The 18,178-nt window shown below is 35.4% G+C and overlaps 1 protein-coding gene across 4 annotated transcripts in view; it reads right to left on the bottom strand.

The window, feature by feature from the left end:
* SPTLC2 (serine palmitoyltransferase long chain base subunit 2) overlaps window positions 1-18,178 on the bottom strand; it is an 84,992-nt gene that overhangs the window by 8,909 nt on the left and 57,905 nt on the right. For all 4 annotated transcript variants that reach the window (XM_016156600.2, XM_016156601.2, XM_016156602.2 and 1 more), the window contains exons 10-11: window positions 5,187-5,322; window positions 2,734-2,863 (exon numbers count right to left, since the gene is read on the bottom strand). In XM_016156600.2, the coding sequence (XP_016012086.2) occupies window positions 2,734-2,863; window positions 5,187-5,322 (266 nt within the window). The remainder of the gene's footprint in view (window positions 1-2,733; window positions 2,864-5,186; window positions 5,323-18,178) is intronic.

The raw sequence follows: 18,178 nt of genomic DNA on the forward strand, positions 1-18,178 counted from the left end.
GAAGACGTTTAATTGAAAGCTCCACATGAAAATAATTTACACATTAATTTACATATTGCAAATACAATGGTACTATTCAAATATTTTTAACCCACATAAAAATATTTACGATTTAGCCCTTTTATTTTCCGTTTTAAAAAAGAAGTTATTTCTTTTTTCTATGATGGAAGAAAATAAAATTTGGATTGTTTTTCCCTATTAAAAATATAATAGTGGCGATGATGAGAGGATAACTAACAAGTTTCATGCACTGAAAGATGGCAGTGGGGACCATGATCAAAATTCACCTTTTAAAGATGTAAAATTCATGGCCTCTTAGTATAGTCACAGAGTTGTATAACTTTCATCGCTATCTAATTTTAAAGCATTATTACCTCAAAAAAAGAAACCCCATACTCACATCAGTCATTTCTCATTCCTCCATACCCCTGAGTCCTGACAACCACCAATCTTATTTTTTGACCCTCTCAAGTTTGCCTTTTTTAGACATTTTGTGTAAATGTGGTCTTTTGTGTCTGGCTTCTTTCACTCAGCATAATGTTTTCAAAGTCCATCGTGTTGCAAGGGTCCAACCTTATCACTTTTGTATGTGGTTCCAGTTGCCCAGCACCATCTGTTGAAGACACTATTCTTTCCCCGTTGACTAGCCTTGGCGTCCTTGTTAAAAGTCAACTGGCCAGATGCTTGGGTTTATTTCTGGACTCTTCATTCTATTCCATTGGTCTACATGTCTATCCTTCTGCTAGAATTCCACTGTTTTAATTACTATAGCTCTGTAGTAAGTTTTGGAATTAGGAAGTTTGACTCCTCTAACTTCAGTTTTTTTTCAATACTCTTTTGGCTATCTGGGGCCCCTTTACATTTTCATATGAATTTGAAGATCACCTTTTCCAGCTCTGCAAAAACATGCCATTAGGATTTTGACAGGGATTGAACTGGATCTATAGAACTTGCTATACCACCATCTTAACAATATTAAATCTTCCAATCCATTAACATGGGATGTCTTTCCATTTATTTAAGTCTTACTTCTTTTCTTTTAGCACTGTTTGGATGCTATCACAAACAAGATTTTCTTAATTTCATTTGTTCAATGCTGCTGTACAGAAATACACTAATTTTTGTGTCCTGATCTTTCATTCTGTGAGTTTGCTGACGACATTTACTAGCTCTAGCAGGTCGGGTTTTGTTGGTGGATTTTATGGCATTTTCTATATTTAGAATAATCTCAGAAGGCGCATTACTAAATGAAAACTTGTTTGTATCTCATAAAATTCATGTTTAGTTCACCGAAACAGCATAAGACAAAACAACTTTGACAAACTTATGGTTTCAAGAAATGCACTTTATGTTTTAGAAAAACTAAATGGAAGGCAGTCAAACAATCTCTCAAGTGGATTTTATGAAAGAATTCTCAATTGGCAACCATAACTGTTGGCAACAGAAATCTGCTCAGATACCTGTTTACATTTAAATTCTTTCATGAATATGTACAGTTCTCAGCGAAGTTGTTGTTAGAAGACATAATTTATTACTATAGCCCTTGTTTATAATGACACATATTACTTAAAAGGCATGTCAAAACTCCTATACATTTAAATACAGTAGAATGGAAAAAAAAAAAAAGCTGATCTCTGGGTTAAGAAAAAAATGCAAAAATTTACCATTGAGAATTTTGAAAAATGTGAAAATCTATTTAACAAAAAATCTGAATGAGATAATCAAAAATAAAGAAAATAAAAAGATACAGAGTTAATAAATTAAATCCGATTTTATAGTGTCAGAATGTGATTAAGAATATACTCATACTTGTAGAAATTTTGCTATGTTGAAATTTGAAACGGAAAAAATTAGTCTCAGCTGCTCAGAAATATAAAATGTCAATTAAAAACACGCATTCATGATATTTTTTAAGCTGGGTAGCTCTCCAAGCATTAACGGATATTTCTAGCAATTAATGTTATGTAAATACCATGTTTGAGAGCTCTATAAACCCCCAGAAATGTTATTTAAAGTCTGAAGTCTTAGATATGAAAGAATAGTATATTAAAAGAATATCAAGAGATAAGAATATATTAAGAGACCATGAATAATTCAATTTGGTAATAATTATGAGCCCCTACTATGTACCTGGCACCGTAGTAGGTCCTATGGACATGGAGTGAGCAAAACAAGCTTAGTTCCTATCCTCAAGATTTATCTAATGTAGATTGTTATTAAATAACAGGTGTGACTAATTTATTAAAGGTACACCTTAAGATTCCAAGGGAACCTCAAGCAGGAGAGTTTGGGAATACCCTTGAGCAAGTTTCCTTTAAATGGAGATGTGAAGAATGAGGAGGAGTCAGCCATGAAAAAGAAAGAGAAGGCTCCATGAAAAAGAAAGAGAAGGCTCAAGAGAAAATTCTACAGACAAAACAACATACAAGAAAGCTTAGACTAGAAAAACAGCTAGAGGAGAAAAAAAATGATATAGTTGCAGAGGCCATAAAGAGAGAGTGAGACAAGATGAAGCTGGATAATTCCCCAGAGCTTTGGTCACACAGGGTCTTGTCTGCAATTGTTTGTAAATAGAAATGTTTTCAGCAGCACTGCATACTCCTTCCTCTGTTTTACTGGTAAATATCTTAGGTGCTCAAAGAACGTCAGGGTCAACAGATGATTAATTCCATCTGCTATACAGGCCTTCTTAGTATAAGGTATATTTATATCAAGGTGAAAGGGTCTACTCACAGTATCAAGAATTTCTTTGGTATGAGCTGCTGACAGGCAAATCCTGGCTCTGGACTCAATGATTGGGGTAGCAGGAAATCCCACCACAACTACGCCAATGTTCCGCTTCAGCATCTCCCGTCCAAAGGCGCTGCAAAGGGGACACAAGGAAAGGAAACCAGAGGAGTCATAAAGCACACAGTACAAAGGGATTGGGGTCCTGAATGATTTAAACTCTTGGGTGATGCAGGCACTGGATGCTTGTATTAGGAATTTCCTCTAACTTCTTTTAAAGTTAAAACTGACAGTTCACAAAGACTTCTTTTATTCAATCCTAAGGTAGTCATCTCCCAAATGGTTTCTTTCACAAAGGTGAAAGAATATAATTGGCAGAGACCAATTTTTAAGAGATCGTGCCTAAAGTAATTTGCAGTTGTAGCCTTAAAGTGTCTCAGACATGTAACAGTGGTTCAGGGAATTCAAAACAAACTTAATTTTAAAATCTGGTCCTTGAAATGTTAGGCTTGGCAGTTTAAAAAGTTCTTAAGATTATAAGGGTTTAGAGGATTTGCTGTGACATACATGGACATCTTTTTGCTGGCAGAACAATTGAATAGCATTAACCCTCAAGACCAGGCATTTCTTTGACTGACTTGGGTGTCAAGCTGCCTGTAGAATTCAGGGTTTCTTTTTTGTTGTTGTTTGTGAGGTTAGCACATCCCCAGGATTTAGCTAATTGATTACTCAGACTACACGATTCTCAACCTGTGCCCCACAAGGCAAACTGGTGGCATGTGACTTTATTCCACATCTTGTCTAAATAACACAATTCTAACTCTTATGTAAATTTTGTTATATTTACTAAATTATGTTTTTGTCTTTTCCTCTTGTTGACTTACCTCATTTCTTTCTGTCTTTTCTCTTAGGTGTTTAAAGTACTTGAGAATAAAAAAATCCCACACATTTTAGTTACATCAGTAACTAATTACTACATTAGTGTCAGCCTTTCCCTACTCCCTCTAGTACCAATACATCAATCGCCTTCATGTACTTCCTTTGTCAGGAGGAGCTTGAGCACCCTGCGTCTTCAGCACACGCTCCCAAACTGTCCAGTGCCTTATTCCAACTCTACCTCACCCTCTCTAAATTGCAATTATAATGCACACAGTTTCATCTAAGTAGAACAGTTCAGACGCAATGTTCTTTAAAGACTAAGTCCTCTAGACTGAATAACTCCTCAAGGTCATGATAATTCCGTTCAAAGAATGGACAAGTCTTACACCTCTGCTTTTTGGTTCACTTCCACCATCTCCTCTGAAGGCCATGATGCCAACTGCCCATATTACTTTCTGTTGGAAACTGAACTCCTCTTTTTCCTCAATGAGCACCTTTTCCCAATTTCCTGCTCACTATCCTTGGAATCACCATATTTCCAAGTGCACTGATTTAATTTTCCTCCAATATTCACTTTAATAAACATTTACTGAATGGCCCTCTGAATGCTAGGGACTGTGGTGGGCAGTGGATATTCAAAAATGAATAAAAATATTTGCTTCTTTAAAGACTTTAATTAAACCTGAAAAATGACCTGATACAATTTTATAGTTAAAATCCAGTCAAAATTCAAATATGAATTATTTTACATCTCTGGTGCAATTTTACATGCAATTATTTTGTAAATAATTATAGTGGCTCACTTTGTATTTGCTTTTCAAACGTCTTCTGGTTTTGTTATACGTCTGTACTTCTCAAATACATTGGGAGCTATTCCAGGGCAAGGCTTTCCACTATACACACCTGGCACAAGCCAAAGAAGCTGGTGTAATCTGCGCATGCAGTACACACCCTGACCTTACGGCTCACTACTCACCCCTCCAGGCACTGTACTTCAGCTCCGCTCACCTCCTTGCTATTCTTCCACTGGCTAAGTATGCTTCCACACTATGGGCTTTGCATAGAAGCTCCTTTCTCCAAGTGGCTAACTCTCGGCCCCTTCAAGCTCAGACGTCACCTCCCCTTCCCGCTGAGGATTGCCCTGACCAACCCATCTAATACAGTAAACAGCCCACCCACAGTGCACTCTCAATCCCATGTATCTGCTGTTTTTTTCCCATAGCGCTTAACACTTACGAACACATCACATAATTTACTTATTTATTATGTTTGTCTGACTCTTGCCTCACTAAAATGTAAGCTCTACAGAGTGGGTTTTTATATTTGTGTGTTGTCTGCTGATCTATCTTAATCCTCTTCCCCTAGAAATGAGTGCATTAAACTCAAATGTTTGTTTAATGAAAGTCTAACAAGTTAACATATTTTACAAATTGAAATCCACTAATCTATTGCATATGTAGCAAATAAATGTTACCATAACGAGGCCAAACAATTTTCCCTAACAAAATACAAAAGCCTAAGTCTCACATCATAGAAACCTTAAGTATGGAGATCTGTGTCTAATCCACAACAAAATGTACCCGATTTTGGCTGGCATGTAGAGCATCAACGGCACCACTGGAGAATCTTCATTTCCATAGATGATGAAGCCCATCTCTTTCAGACGTCTCCTGAAATACCTTGTGTTTTCAGCTAACTGCTGTATACACTCTTTGCCTGGAAAATCATGGGGAGAGAAACAGATAATACTAAGGAAGGAGTGGAAAAAAGACAGCAATCTCCTCTATCTCCATTCTATCAATCAGTCCTGTTTTATTTCTTCCTTTCCAACATAAAATATTTTTGCTCAATTAACTGTATGGAATATAAATATAAACAAATATATCTCATTTTATATTGTCATATTAGGTGTTAACAGATTTTATAATAAAGTACAAAATAAAGTTTAATGACCAATATCTGCATTTCACATTAACATCCTCAAACGGTGTCATCAATACCACCTCATTTAACACTCTACCATCCCTTTTTAGTAGGTGGGACATTTATTATTATCTTAATTTTACAGACATCACAAAGGTGATGACTGGCCCACAGTCACACGGTAACAAGCAGCACAGGTGATACTAGAATCTAGATCTCTCAATTTCAATAATCATTCTAACTAACCATGCTGCAAATAATTTTACACATAAGATGAGAGACAGAGCCATTTAAAGCCCCCAATTTTCCTCTTAAGAGTATCTGTTACCATTACCCGTAAAACACCTATCAGACAGCAACAGCGTATCTGTAATACTAAAAATCATATTTTTAATCCTACTTTGCACATTTTCCTTATAACACAAAAGGGTTAAAACAGAACATTTCTCTAACTGCTAACTTACTAAGTATTTGGACTGTTTTTGACATTATGGTAGGTTAGTCTATGAATAAATGTCCGAACAACTGTTCTCTCATAGATAGCAAGCCATAAATTCTAAAGACCAGCTCACAAAGGGCTAAGGACTGTTTTACAGTTTATATATGAATACTTACAAATAAGAAAAGGTTACAGTCATTTTCTCATAAATATTAGAAAGCCAGGAAATTGATATTTTTAAAAACATAAACATGATACAGTTTAAAAAACTCATCAATCGGAAATACAGATGGCTACAAATTTCCTTAGAATTAGAATACTAACATATGCACCACTGATGGGAAGCTACTCTAGATAAGTTTGCCACAAACAACCCCAAATTAATACTCTTTACGTAAATAATTTCAAGTTGACCAGAGACTAACACTCAAGTTTACATTAGTTTAGCGTGAACTCTGAACATCACTTAAGTTGTGACATCTGTCTCGCAAATAATAAAGCAGACCTTAAAGTGTGTTATGTTTAAGTATGTTGAGAAATGATGAGCCATGTACCTTAATTTTTCCCTAGCAATACCAATATATGCTTACTCTACATTAAGAAGAAAAATCTTCCACTTCTGGCCATGATGGCGTACCAGGGACCAGCATATTTTCCTACTGTAAACAACAGAAAACTGGAAGTATGTAAAACAATGGTTTAGACATTGGGACACAGGCAGTACAGGACTGTGCCAATGGAAAAGGTTAACAGGAAGTGTGTGCAGGAGGGGACCCAGTTTTGTCAGTTGAGGACACCAGGGATGGAAGTTGGCTAAGGTGGCTAGAAGTCGTTAGGCAGTGTACAGGAGAGGATGGAGGTGTAAAGAGAGAACTTTGGGGGATTGTCAGAAGGGTCCACTTGAGCCTTTGGCAGAGTGCTGACCTGTACATGTATGAGAAGAAATCAGGAGTTGGGAAAGATCCAACAGAAAGCAGCAGAACAATAATTCCCAGTGCATAATTTGTACTTTCACCCACCAAAATGGAAAGACCTCAAAAGGGTATCACACTGTAATGGAGCTAAATCAGCCCTAGACTAACAGTTGCTCTGGACTGCTTCTAACAAATCTAAAAGCAAGTCTCGAAAGGATTCAACTGATTCCCATAAGAAAGTCCAAAATCACCTGAAGAAACACAATAAAATGCATCATCCAATGACATAAAATTCACAATGTCCACTATATAATAAAAATATTACAGGCATTCAAAGAAACAAGAAAATATAACCCGCCACTAGGAGAAAATTCAAGCAATAGAAAAAGACCAGAAATTACAGAATATTAGCAGACAATAAACTAAAAATGCTATTAAAAATATGCTCCTACATTCAGAAAAGTGGAGGAAACATGGAGAGAAAGGAAACAAGGAAACAGTTAATACATGCAACAAAGCTGACCAATCTCAAATGCATTATGTTAAATAAGCCAGACACAAAAGACAAAATTATAGTGACAGGAAACAGATTTGTAGTTTCCAGGGAGTGGAGAAAGGATTGATAGAAAAGGGGTACGCGGGAACTTTTGAGGGAGGGTGACAAAAATATTTTATGCCTCCATTGTAGTATGGTTACAGGATTGTATATGTTTGTCAAAATTCATGGGATTATAAATTTAACATTGATGAAATTATTGCATATAAATGATATCTCATTGAAGATTTTCTAAAAAAATTGTAATGTATTTGCATATTAGTATATGTTAATATTCCCTGTATTCCCTTTATCATTTTTTCAACTTGCTACCTTTTTCTTATCATGAACCAAATAACTTCTATTTAAAAATTCCAAGATATTTATTTCAAGAATATCAAGAAAAATTATCAAAAAAAATCCCCCCAAAAGACAAGAAATATTAAGAGATTTAGACCTTAACTTTTCCACTAATTGCTGTATCACATTTTAAGCAAGTTCTCTTTAATGAAAAGAAATGTAAATCTCAGTCCCACCATTCATCATTATCTCTGACAAGAGTCCCGGAAGAAAATACGTCTAAAATCACACACACACACACAATCTGAAGATATTGGGACTAGTCATTTAAAATCCTCAATTTGTATATCCTTATTATTGTTGAACAGTGTTCTTTTGTAAAGATATACCACGATTTGTTTATCCATTACATATTAATAAATATCATAGTTGAGATTACTGAACTTCACTTTGGCAGCTATATATTCAGATTAAAAAGAATTTTCTCCTTATGAAAACACTAATTCAAAAAGTTATGTGTACCCCCCTATGTTCACTGCAGCATTATTTATAATAGCCAAGATATGGAAATAATTTAAGTGTCCATCAATGGAGGAATGAATAAAAAAGATGTGGTGTGCACACGCACACACGCACACACACACATTTACATACACACGCAGTGGAGCCATAAAAAGATGAAAAATTGTCATTTGTGACAACATGGATGGATCTTGAGGATGATATGCTAAGTGAGATAAATTAGATGAAAACTGTCCGATTTTAGTCATATGTGGAATATAAAAGAAAAAAGTAACAAATGAGCAAACATAACAAAACAAAAACAAACTCGTAGATACAGAAAACAAAAAGGTAGTTACCAAGAGTGAATGGACAGTGGGAGGAGAGTGAAATGGGTAAAAGAGATCAAAAATTATGGCAATAGATAGAAACCAGACTTTTGGTGGTGAGCATGCAGTAAAGCATACAGGTATCAAATTATAATGTTGAACACCTGAAAGTCATGTTATTAATTGATTTTACCTCAATAGAAAATTTATTTTTAAAAAGAGAATTCTCTTCTAAACATATATTTAAGCATACCAGATATATCCAAATCAAGGAATAAATATTACAATTAGCAATTAACAACCACTTTCATTTGATTCTGCTTTAGGTGAATATGGATAAAGAATGTACTATTTATACTTTATACATTGAGAAATAGGCCCACAGATGTTAAATTACTTTCTCCAAGGCCTTTTACTCCGTAGGAGGCAGATCAAGGTTTTCTAACCCTAGTCTAGTACTTTTTCTTCTATATCACACCACGAAATTATGCATTTTTCAAACTTTAAAGCATTTAACCCTTTACTGGGGAACAACCTTTTTATCTTATTTTTAAAATAGTACTTACTGGCAAATGAATGGGGTAAAGATGAATGGGTGAAAGAGCCTAAGGAGACACAGGGCACATGTGAGATGGGTGAAAAGTAGTTCTTCCAATAAAGTCATCTTCATTGACAAACTACAATCATCACTAATGAGCAAGCAATAAAGACTGAATGGAAGACTCAAGACCAGTGCTAGGGAAAGAAGTCTACTACATCAGAAATGGTGGTCACGGCGAAGCACAGAAATTAAGTAGTCTGTTTATCTTACAAGGCTGAAGCATGAAACTGCCAATATTTGACTATTTTGACATAAAAAGGGCAACTTCGTATGGTTTTATCTAATAATTTAAAAGATAACAGGAAAATAGCCAAATAAATCAGAAAGCTTTGACATTTATACATGCTGGAAAGTAGTTATCTCCTATTCTTGAGATGATACTGAATTTTAATGGACAATAAAGCTACCCATTTAGAATTAAACGTCATATGAAATACCAGTTAATACTAATGCAAGAAGTATACCTGCTACTTAAGACTGATCAATTAACTCAGTTCTATGGTGTTTTCTTACTCCACATTTGCAGGGGTATCTGGTCTAACACAGATTTACAACAAAGAAAGTTTAGCCTTGTTTTAACAAAAAACACTCTTAAAAAGTGTTTATCCTTGCATCAGAAAGAAGAGATGGTAATATAAGAGGTCAGAGTTCTTCTCTATTTTTCAAACATAAATCTTTACTTTTAAGGGTGACAGGAAGCATAAACACAATTTAGAGAAGACCTCTGCACTTACTCTTAACCCTACCAATGAACCTCACTCTGTGGTTGTCCTTTTGGACTCTGTCAATACGGTTTATTAGAATTAAACCATTTTTTAGAAACTCTTCTATAAAAATCCACAGCTTGGCATGACACAGACAGAAAAAGTAAACTTGTCTAGTTAAGTTTTCAGAAAATGTAGCAGATAACTTTAATAGGTCATTTTTAGTCCTCAACGTCTTTGAAATAAATTTTATACTCAGGAAGGAAGGAATATAAAGTATCAATAAGTTATGATAGCATCATTAATTAATTTAATTATTTTAAGAAAACAGAAAGCCTAAAAAGAGTGGAGGACGGAAGTGGAAGGAGCAACACAATTATCTACCTATTGTAACCACTGCGTGTTGATAACCTTAAATCGCTTTTACAAAATAAAATTAAAGTTTGGAAGCTATATTTATTATCCACTGCCAGATAGAGTTTTGAAGTTGTACCAACTGCATTTGAGCCATTTTTGAAAGAAATACTTTTTATCAAGTCTTAATCCAGAATTCTCAGGATTCTCAACCATGTAATCTAAAGGTCTGAAGGAACTACTGTATTATTACTCAAATAAAATTTCATGAGCCCTCCCAGAAAAGTATCAATTAGACCAGATATTGTTCTACGAGCTACAAATTTTCTAAAATCTCAGGATTAAAGTAAGGGATACAAAGGGCAGCATTTTGTCTTAAATGGCATTAGTGCTAACTACTCAGAATTTATGCTTCAAAGAACATAGCAAGTACTCACCTGCTTAAATAGCAAAATAATTTTCAATTTAGCTAATGAGCTTTTATATAACTTATAATTGAAACATGTGTTTGAGTCTGCAACTTCAAAAATAACATTTCTGGAGTTAACTGAATCTTTTAAAATAAGGGCACAAATATAAATGATGTTCAGCCAGAGCTGATCCCCTAACTCACATTATACTCCATTACACAGCTCCTAATCTTAGATTTCCTGGATATGTTGTTATAATCTGCCTTCCTGGGAAAAATCTAATAAAATTACTGCTACCCTTCAGACTTATACTTTCCAGTTAATTATAATGGCTGAAAGAATTTGAAATCTAAGCATTTCTTTCTCCTCCTCCCCTTAAAGGTCATAGTCTCAAAGCATACAAGGGTTTTCTCAAATAGAGTAGGGAGCCCCCAAAATGGTTTCAGTTAGTTTTAAGCATTCATATGAGTTAAGAGACACCCTTCAAAAGTATTTTTAAAGAAAAAGAATAAACTCAGATATTCTGTGTTTACTTCTCCTGTGTCAAGAATGTGTCTCCACCAATATTTAAAACTGGATGTTATATTTTAAAGACTCCTTATAAGTGTTTATAATATTATAAGTGTTTATAACATCAGGTAAATCAAGTCATATGTAACTATGTTTTCAAAGGCTATTCCCATAGTAACTGTGAAAGCTCTTAGTACTGACTCCTTTGAAGGAAAGAAAATATGTAATATAGCAACCACAATGTCAGGCTTGATAAGTGCTGGTTCTTTTTTCCTAATAAAATAATTTCTAATTATGGGAAAATTACATTTTGCTTCAGTTATTTTATCTCTAGATATTACCACATCAGTCTAGGGCCCTACCACCCTGAACACACCCGATCTTTTCTAAATATTACCAGATCAACTACTAACCTGCCTTACTTCCTGATAAGAAATATACTGAACCTAAATATATGCCTATTCTTTGACCCAGTAATTCCATTCCTAGGTACATACACCCCAAAGAATTGTGTACCAAAATACCAAAAGACACATATAAGAATATAACTCTTGATAACAGCCCAAATCTACTAGTAAACAACCCAAATGTCCAGAATGGATAAACTGTAATATAGGCAAACGATATGATACTAAACAGCAATGAAATGATTTATTGTTCCATTCAAACATGTGGATGAATATCGAAGGCATAATGATGAATAACATTTTCCAGATTCAAAAGAGTGATTACATGTAAAGTATTATACGTAAGAATCCATTTATATGAAGTTCAAGAATGGGCAAAATTAATATAGAGTGACAGAAATCAAAATAGTGGCTTATCTTTGGCAAGGAAGAAATGGACTAGAAGAGGCACAAGACGGCCTGTGGGATACTAGAAATAAGCCTACATTGTTATCAGGTGGTGGTTAGGTGGGTATGTTATTTATTAATTGAATTGCATGCCTAAGATTTGTGTACTTTACTGTATGAATGTCAATACTTAACCAAAAATAAAAATTTAAATACTTGGAAAATCAACTGAAGTTAAAAAACTGGAATGACGTTAAATTTCTGATCTCACAATTCATACTCTTAAATATACCCACTTACTATTTAATAATCATCCTTTTACTTAAAAAGAAGGTGGGCTCAGGCATTCTCTTAGCCTTTGTTGTTTTAAGACAAATCCGAAAAAATACTGAAATTTTTGGTGCTGGGTGTTCCAGGAATTTTTAAGACAGAGAAAGTGTTATAAAAACAGCACTTCAGAGTTAAAGCCCTCGCCAGGAGGCAGGAAATGAAAGCATAAAGGGGTTGGCTCTGACTTTCTTTCCTTCTCAGGCTTTTAAAATAATCATATGAATGAATGAACAAATCAGACAATGCTGGACATAAAAATATTTATTTTCCATCTGTGCATCTACTTTCATTCCCATGAAGTCATTTTTTCCCTCTAGATGTTTTACTACTAGCTTTTTCTTGTACATATTCTGCCAAGAGGGAGAGGCTGATGGAAGCCTGGCACAAAGTACCAGTAACAAATCTGATTCAGACTGCCTACTGGAAGACTGCCTTTTCAGAGAGCTATGGGACATTATAACTGAAACTACTAGGGTGCAATGGAGAACAGAACTATTCAGCAAAGCAAAAGTTAAGATGACACCACTGTAGTACTAAAGCACGAACCAATGCTTCGCGTTCACTAAAAATTTCAGTTTGGAATTTTAACAGCGTAAACATTTCTGGGTAAGCACAATGTCAATGTGTAACAAAGGTTCTCCTGAAACTGTGGAGAAAAAAGCGCTTTCCAGAAAGAGTGGAACCTGAAATTCTGAAGGTCTAATGTGGTAATGTTGGCAAAGTGATAATTTCTTAGGATGAACCCTTTTGCTGAATTAGAGGTATGGGTTCATTTGGAAAGTAGAGGATGTGACTTCCATTTTAAAAGGGGTGATACCTGAGTGGAGAGAGTATACGCAGTGGGTTTAAGGAAGGCTGGATTTGTTCCAGGGCTTAAGATGTTCCTGAACTAACCAGGCCTTAGGTAAACAGAACATTCCCTTACATGTGCAAGCATGTCCTTTAATAGTGAGAACTGCTAGGATTCTTGATTCTGCTTAATCAGGAAATCAGAGTTCCAAAAATAACTTTTACTTCTTCTAAGAAAAGGGAAGTGGGTTGGCAAGTGAACATTTAGATTTGATATCAACAGTAATAAAAAATATTCTGAAGTCTCTGGGGTTTTTGGGAGTCCAGGGAAAATCAATTCAATTGGATTTTGAATCCCCATTATAACTGCTATCTAGTTTTTTAAAAAATAAATATGCATATCTATAAAAATGTGTTCCATATTATTTACTCCATATAAATGATGAACAGTTTAATCAAATTCAATATTGTAAATTGAAGGAAAGGGGCTCATATTGGAAAAAGATGACAAATTTGTGTTAAGCTTATCAAGTAAGAGTTAAAAGAAACTGCACATACAGTAGTTAATATGCTTTAGGATTTCTTAGAGAAACTTAAAAAACAAATATTAAAGAAGCTAAATTTGGGGGCTGCTAACATTTTTGAAATCACAGGGAAGCCTAAATTTAAGAAATAAAACTGCTTGAACAAAACACCAGAAATCTAGTACCTAAAAATAATTAAATAATACTTTCAGTAGGAACCATCATCTTCCAGTAATTTGCCAAAATGACAACACAAAGGATTAAGGCAGTAGTACCCACACTGTGTTCTCTAGGCCTTTTAGAAAACGTGGAGAATCTACAAGAAAGGTGATGTCACAGACATCCAGGGGATGGGCACTGTTCAGGAAGGAAAGGCCCACCTATGTTCCCGTGGCAAAGCTGGAAATGCCTACAGTGTTACTGGCATGAGGCTGGCATTGTAAACAAACAGGTTAAGGGCAAGGTTCCTGCCAAGAGAATATACATACTGTGCACATCGAGCACTCTGATAGCTGAGACAGCTTCCTGAAATATGTGTAGGAAAATGATGAAAAAAAGAAGAAAGAAAGTGCCTGGGTTCAACTGAAGAGCCAGCCTGCCCAGCCCAGAGCAGCTCACCATGAGACTGATGGGGAGAGGGGCCTGTGCTGCGGGAACCCATCCCTGTGCATTCATGGCACGATGCGTGTAACAAAGTAAAAGACCTCTGTGCTGTTTGTTTAAAAAAAAAAAAAATTCATTTATTTCATATATATTTTCCAGAGATAGAGAAGATACAAAAGTGGTATAACAGTCATTACACCAAAGGCGAAAATCTCACCAGGAAGACTATAAAGTGCACTGTGTGTTAGGCAAGCAGACATTAAAACAAATATGTCCTGAGCACACACTCTGTGCCTGACACTGCTCTAGGCCCTGGTTATTTTGTATTGAATAAGAGACAAAAATCCCTGCCTGGATGGAGCTTTCTTTCTAGTGTGAGAGGCAGACAGCAAAAAAGATAAATGCCTCACTCAAGTGTCACTGAGAAAGGACCTGAATGACCCAAGTGCTATCTTCATAAGGTGCTTAGGCCAGAAGCGAAAGCGTGACTGGCTTTTCCCAGGGCCAGGTCAGCCCGTGTGTCTGAAGCTGAGGGGATGGAGGACAGAGTGGAATAGAGGCAGCTGACCAAGGGCCAGATCACAAGGGTCTCATAAGCCTTCGCGGTAGGACTGACTTTACAAGGTGTAGGAGGCCCCCTGGGAGAATTCTTAAACAGAAAATTCATATGATATCCTGTATTTCAACACTTTTGCCCTGAATGCTATATTTAGAGTCAAAGGCAGAAGCAGAGAGAGCGCGGGAGAGATGACAGTGGCTTGAACTAGGGAGATAGCAACAGGTCTAAAAAGTGAATGGAGAATATACAGTTGAGCCTTGAATAAGACAGGTTTGAATTATGCAAGTCCACTTGAATACAGATTTAAAAAAAAATAAACGTACAGTTGGTTCTCCATATTCCCAGGTTTTTCATCTTCAGATTCAACCAACCGTGGATCGACAACTATATTTTCAACCCATGGTTGGGATTCCACAGAGGTGAAGAGCTGACGGTATGCACAGTCCTGTCATTTTATGTAAGGGACTTCAGCACCTGCAGATTTTGGTATCCACCAACCAAACCCTGAGGGACAACTGAATTTAAAAGTAGACTGCAATGTTAAAAATCTTTAAAGTACACAGAGGGTACTAAATAAATATTTAATGCACGAATGACTCTTGAATAGGCCGGAAAGACCAACAAGAACTAGAGTGGTCAGGAAAGGTATCATGGAGCCATAAAATTTTACTTAAAGTCTGTGCATGGATGTCTCCTATTCCTAATTTTCAGCATTGTTCATCTATTTTAATCCTTCCAAATCACTTTTGCTTGACTGATCCCTCTACTACGATGGGCTATTAAATCCAGGTGAAAGTAGACAGGAATCTAAGTCAAGTAAATAACAGTGGGGATACAGAGGAGTATACAAGTTCAAAGATATTAAATGATTAAATAAACATAGGAGATAATAGAAGGAAAGAAAATATAACCAGGATTTCTTGTTTAGATAACTTCATGAATAGTGGTGTCACTGAGATAGGGAACACAAAAGAAAAAGGCAAAAAACTTTAGAGTAACAAAACTCAATTTTGGAGGTGCAAGTATTTATAGAGTCTAAAGGCTTAAAATTAAGTAGGTCAAACCTACTGTTTCCAAAATTGGATTGGCATGTTAAAAGTTAATTACTTTTTGGGAAGATGAAAAGGTTCTAGAAGTGGATGGTGGCGATGGCTGCACAACATTGTAAAATGTACTTAATTAATGCCACTGAATTGTAGACCTAAAATTGGCTAAACTGGTAATTTTGTTATGTATATTTTACCACAATGTTCACTCATTGGAAGTTTTTGTTGTTGTTGTTGTTTTACAGCAAAACAGAATAGCTTTGTTAGAAGGGAAAGTAAAGCAACAGTACACTTCCAGGCGTGGAAGCGGCCTGAGCAAGAGGAGTGTGGCTCGGCAGCTCAAAGGCACAGTAACAAGTCTCTGGGGTTTTTATCCCTATTTGCTATGGGTGGTTGGTTACTTACAGGAGTAGGGCTTTCTTTTTTAATTTATTATTTTTTTTATTTAAAAAAAATTTTAAATGCCAGTTTATTATTTTTTATACTATACATAATTTTAGAAGTTTTATTGCAATATAATTCACATACAATTCACCCATTTAAAATATACAATTCACTGTTTCTTAGTATATTTATAGAGTTGTGCAATCATCACAATGATTAATTTTAAAACATTTTCATCACCTCTCCAAAAAACCAGCACCCGTTAGCAAATAGTCCCCATTTCATCCTAATCTTTCCAGTCAACAAGTCAGGTTTAAGCAATATATACATAGTTTAAATGTAATATAATTTATCTCACAGTCACTTTTTTCTATGTAAACTAAAGACTTATGGGATAACTTCTGAGGAAAAAAAAATTCACACTTCCCTTAAAACTGTCATTCTCTACTATTAGTTTGGTGGTCAACTCTACTAGTGAAAATTCCTATGGACAACTTTTACACAGTTTAGAGGAAAATCAGTAAATACAAGCAATTTGTTTTTCCATTTTCATTTTGTTTTTGTTATTTCTACTAATGATTATGTATTTCTCAACTCCAAAGAGCACTATGAAAGACGAAGGACAGGGGGAAAAAAGTTACGGAAAAATTCCTGGCACATTTTAAGACATGCCTTTACTTTGTACTTCATTAATGTGCTCTTGTTTAGAAGTTCTTGTTTCTGTACTTAACGCCTTTCATGTGTGGTCTTACAGCCTCAAAACAAACTGCAAACTCTGAGGGCAAATACTATGTTTTTTTCCCCCTGGGTACCTTCTCCAAGAACACACAGCAGACATTCAAGTTGAAATATTCTGAGAAAATAAAAACCCTTTTATGTGTTCAAACTAATTTGAGTTCCACAGCAGGATTACCTATATTCATTACATTAAAGCATGTGATAATTCAATATACTGTGCACAAAAAGCATTCTGGCACTGGACAACCAGGTTCAAATCCTGGTTCTACCACTCGAGTAACTCTGTGACCTTGGGTAAGCAATTTAACCTCTCAGCTGCCTCACTCTGTAAAAGAGAGAGAATGATGTCTAATATTTATCCTGAGAATTTAATGAAAAGCACTTAGAACAGTGCTCAGTACAAAGTAAACACAATAAATGCCCACTATTATTATTACCCTTCCTTTGTGTATTTTTATCTTAAAATTATGCCATTTGTATCATCTTCCACATAACACTAGATGTTTTGACCCTCTGACTTAGACTTAGCTTTCAAAGATGAAATACAGAACTATTTTACTTTCCCCTCATTGTTTCTAGTTCTCCATTTTTTAATTCTTTAGCATACTCTTAATCAACGTAACTCAGGACACAGCTGACTTTACTAACCTATAATCATTCTCCGACTCTCTGATTTACAGTTTATAAATATGGCTCATTTATTTTACCCACCATATTACCAAATTTCCAAAGCTAGTTTTAACCAGTTTCCCCTAATTCACTGATTTAGATTATCTCTACCATCACATCACCCACTAATTATTCAGGTGAGGCAAATTACCTTTGCAAATTTGATTATTCAAGATGGCAAGCACAATTCCTCTTTTTCTGAAAACCACTCCTTACCTTAACAGAGTTGGAACTTTGTCTCTACCTTGGCTAAACTGACTCTCTTATCTAATAATCTGGAATTGGCATAAAACTTGAAACGATCAAATAGCCATTTCGATGTAATACATCAAAACAGTAAAAGCAGGTCTGAGAAAAAGAGAAACCAATAATCACACTATCATCCTCTTCCTAAATTTCACTCATTAGCTTTAGTTTGGTCCTTTGGTGGTTGGTAAACTTGCTTCTGAAGTCAGACTCTCTGGGTCTGTATTCTGATTCCATCACCTACCAGCAGTATGGTTTTGGCTGCAATACTCTACCTCTGCGGTACTTAAGCCCCGTTTCCTCAACTGTAAAATGAGAATGATGATAACGATCAAACACCTACTCTGTACAATTGTTTTAAGGATTAAAT

Source organism: Rousettus aegyptiacus, unplaced genomic scaffold (genome assembly GCF_014176215.1).
Source record: "Rousettus aegyptiacus isolate mRouAeg1 unplaced genomic scaffold, mRouAeg1.p scaffold_m13_p_3, whole genome shotgun sequence".
NCBI lineage: Eukaryota > Metazoa > Chordata > Mammalia > Chiroptera > Pteropodidae > Rousettus > Rousettus aegyptiacus.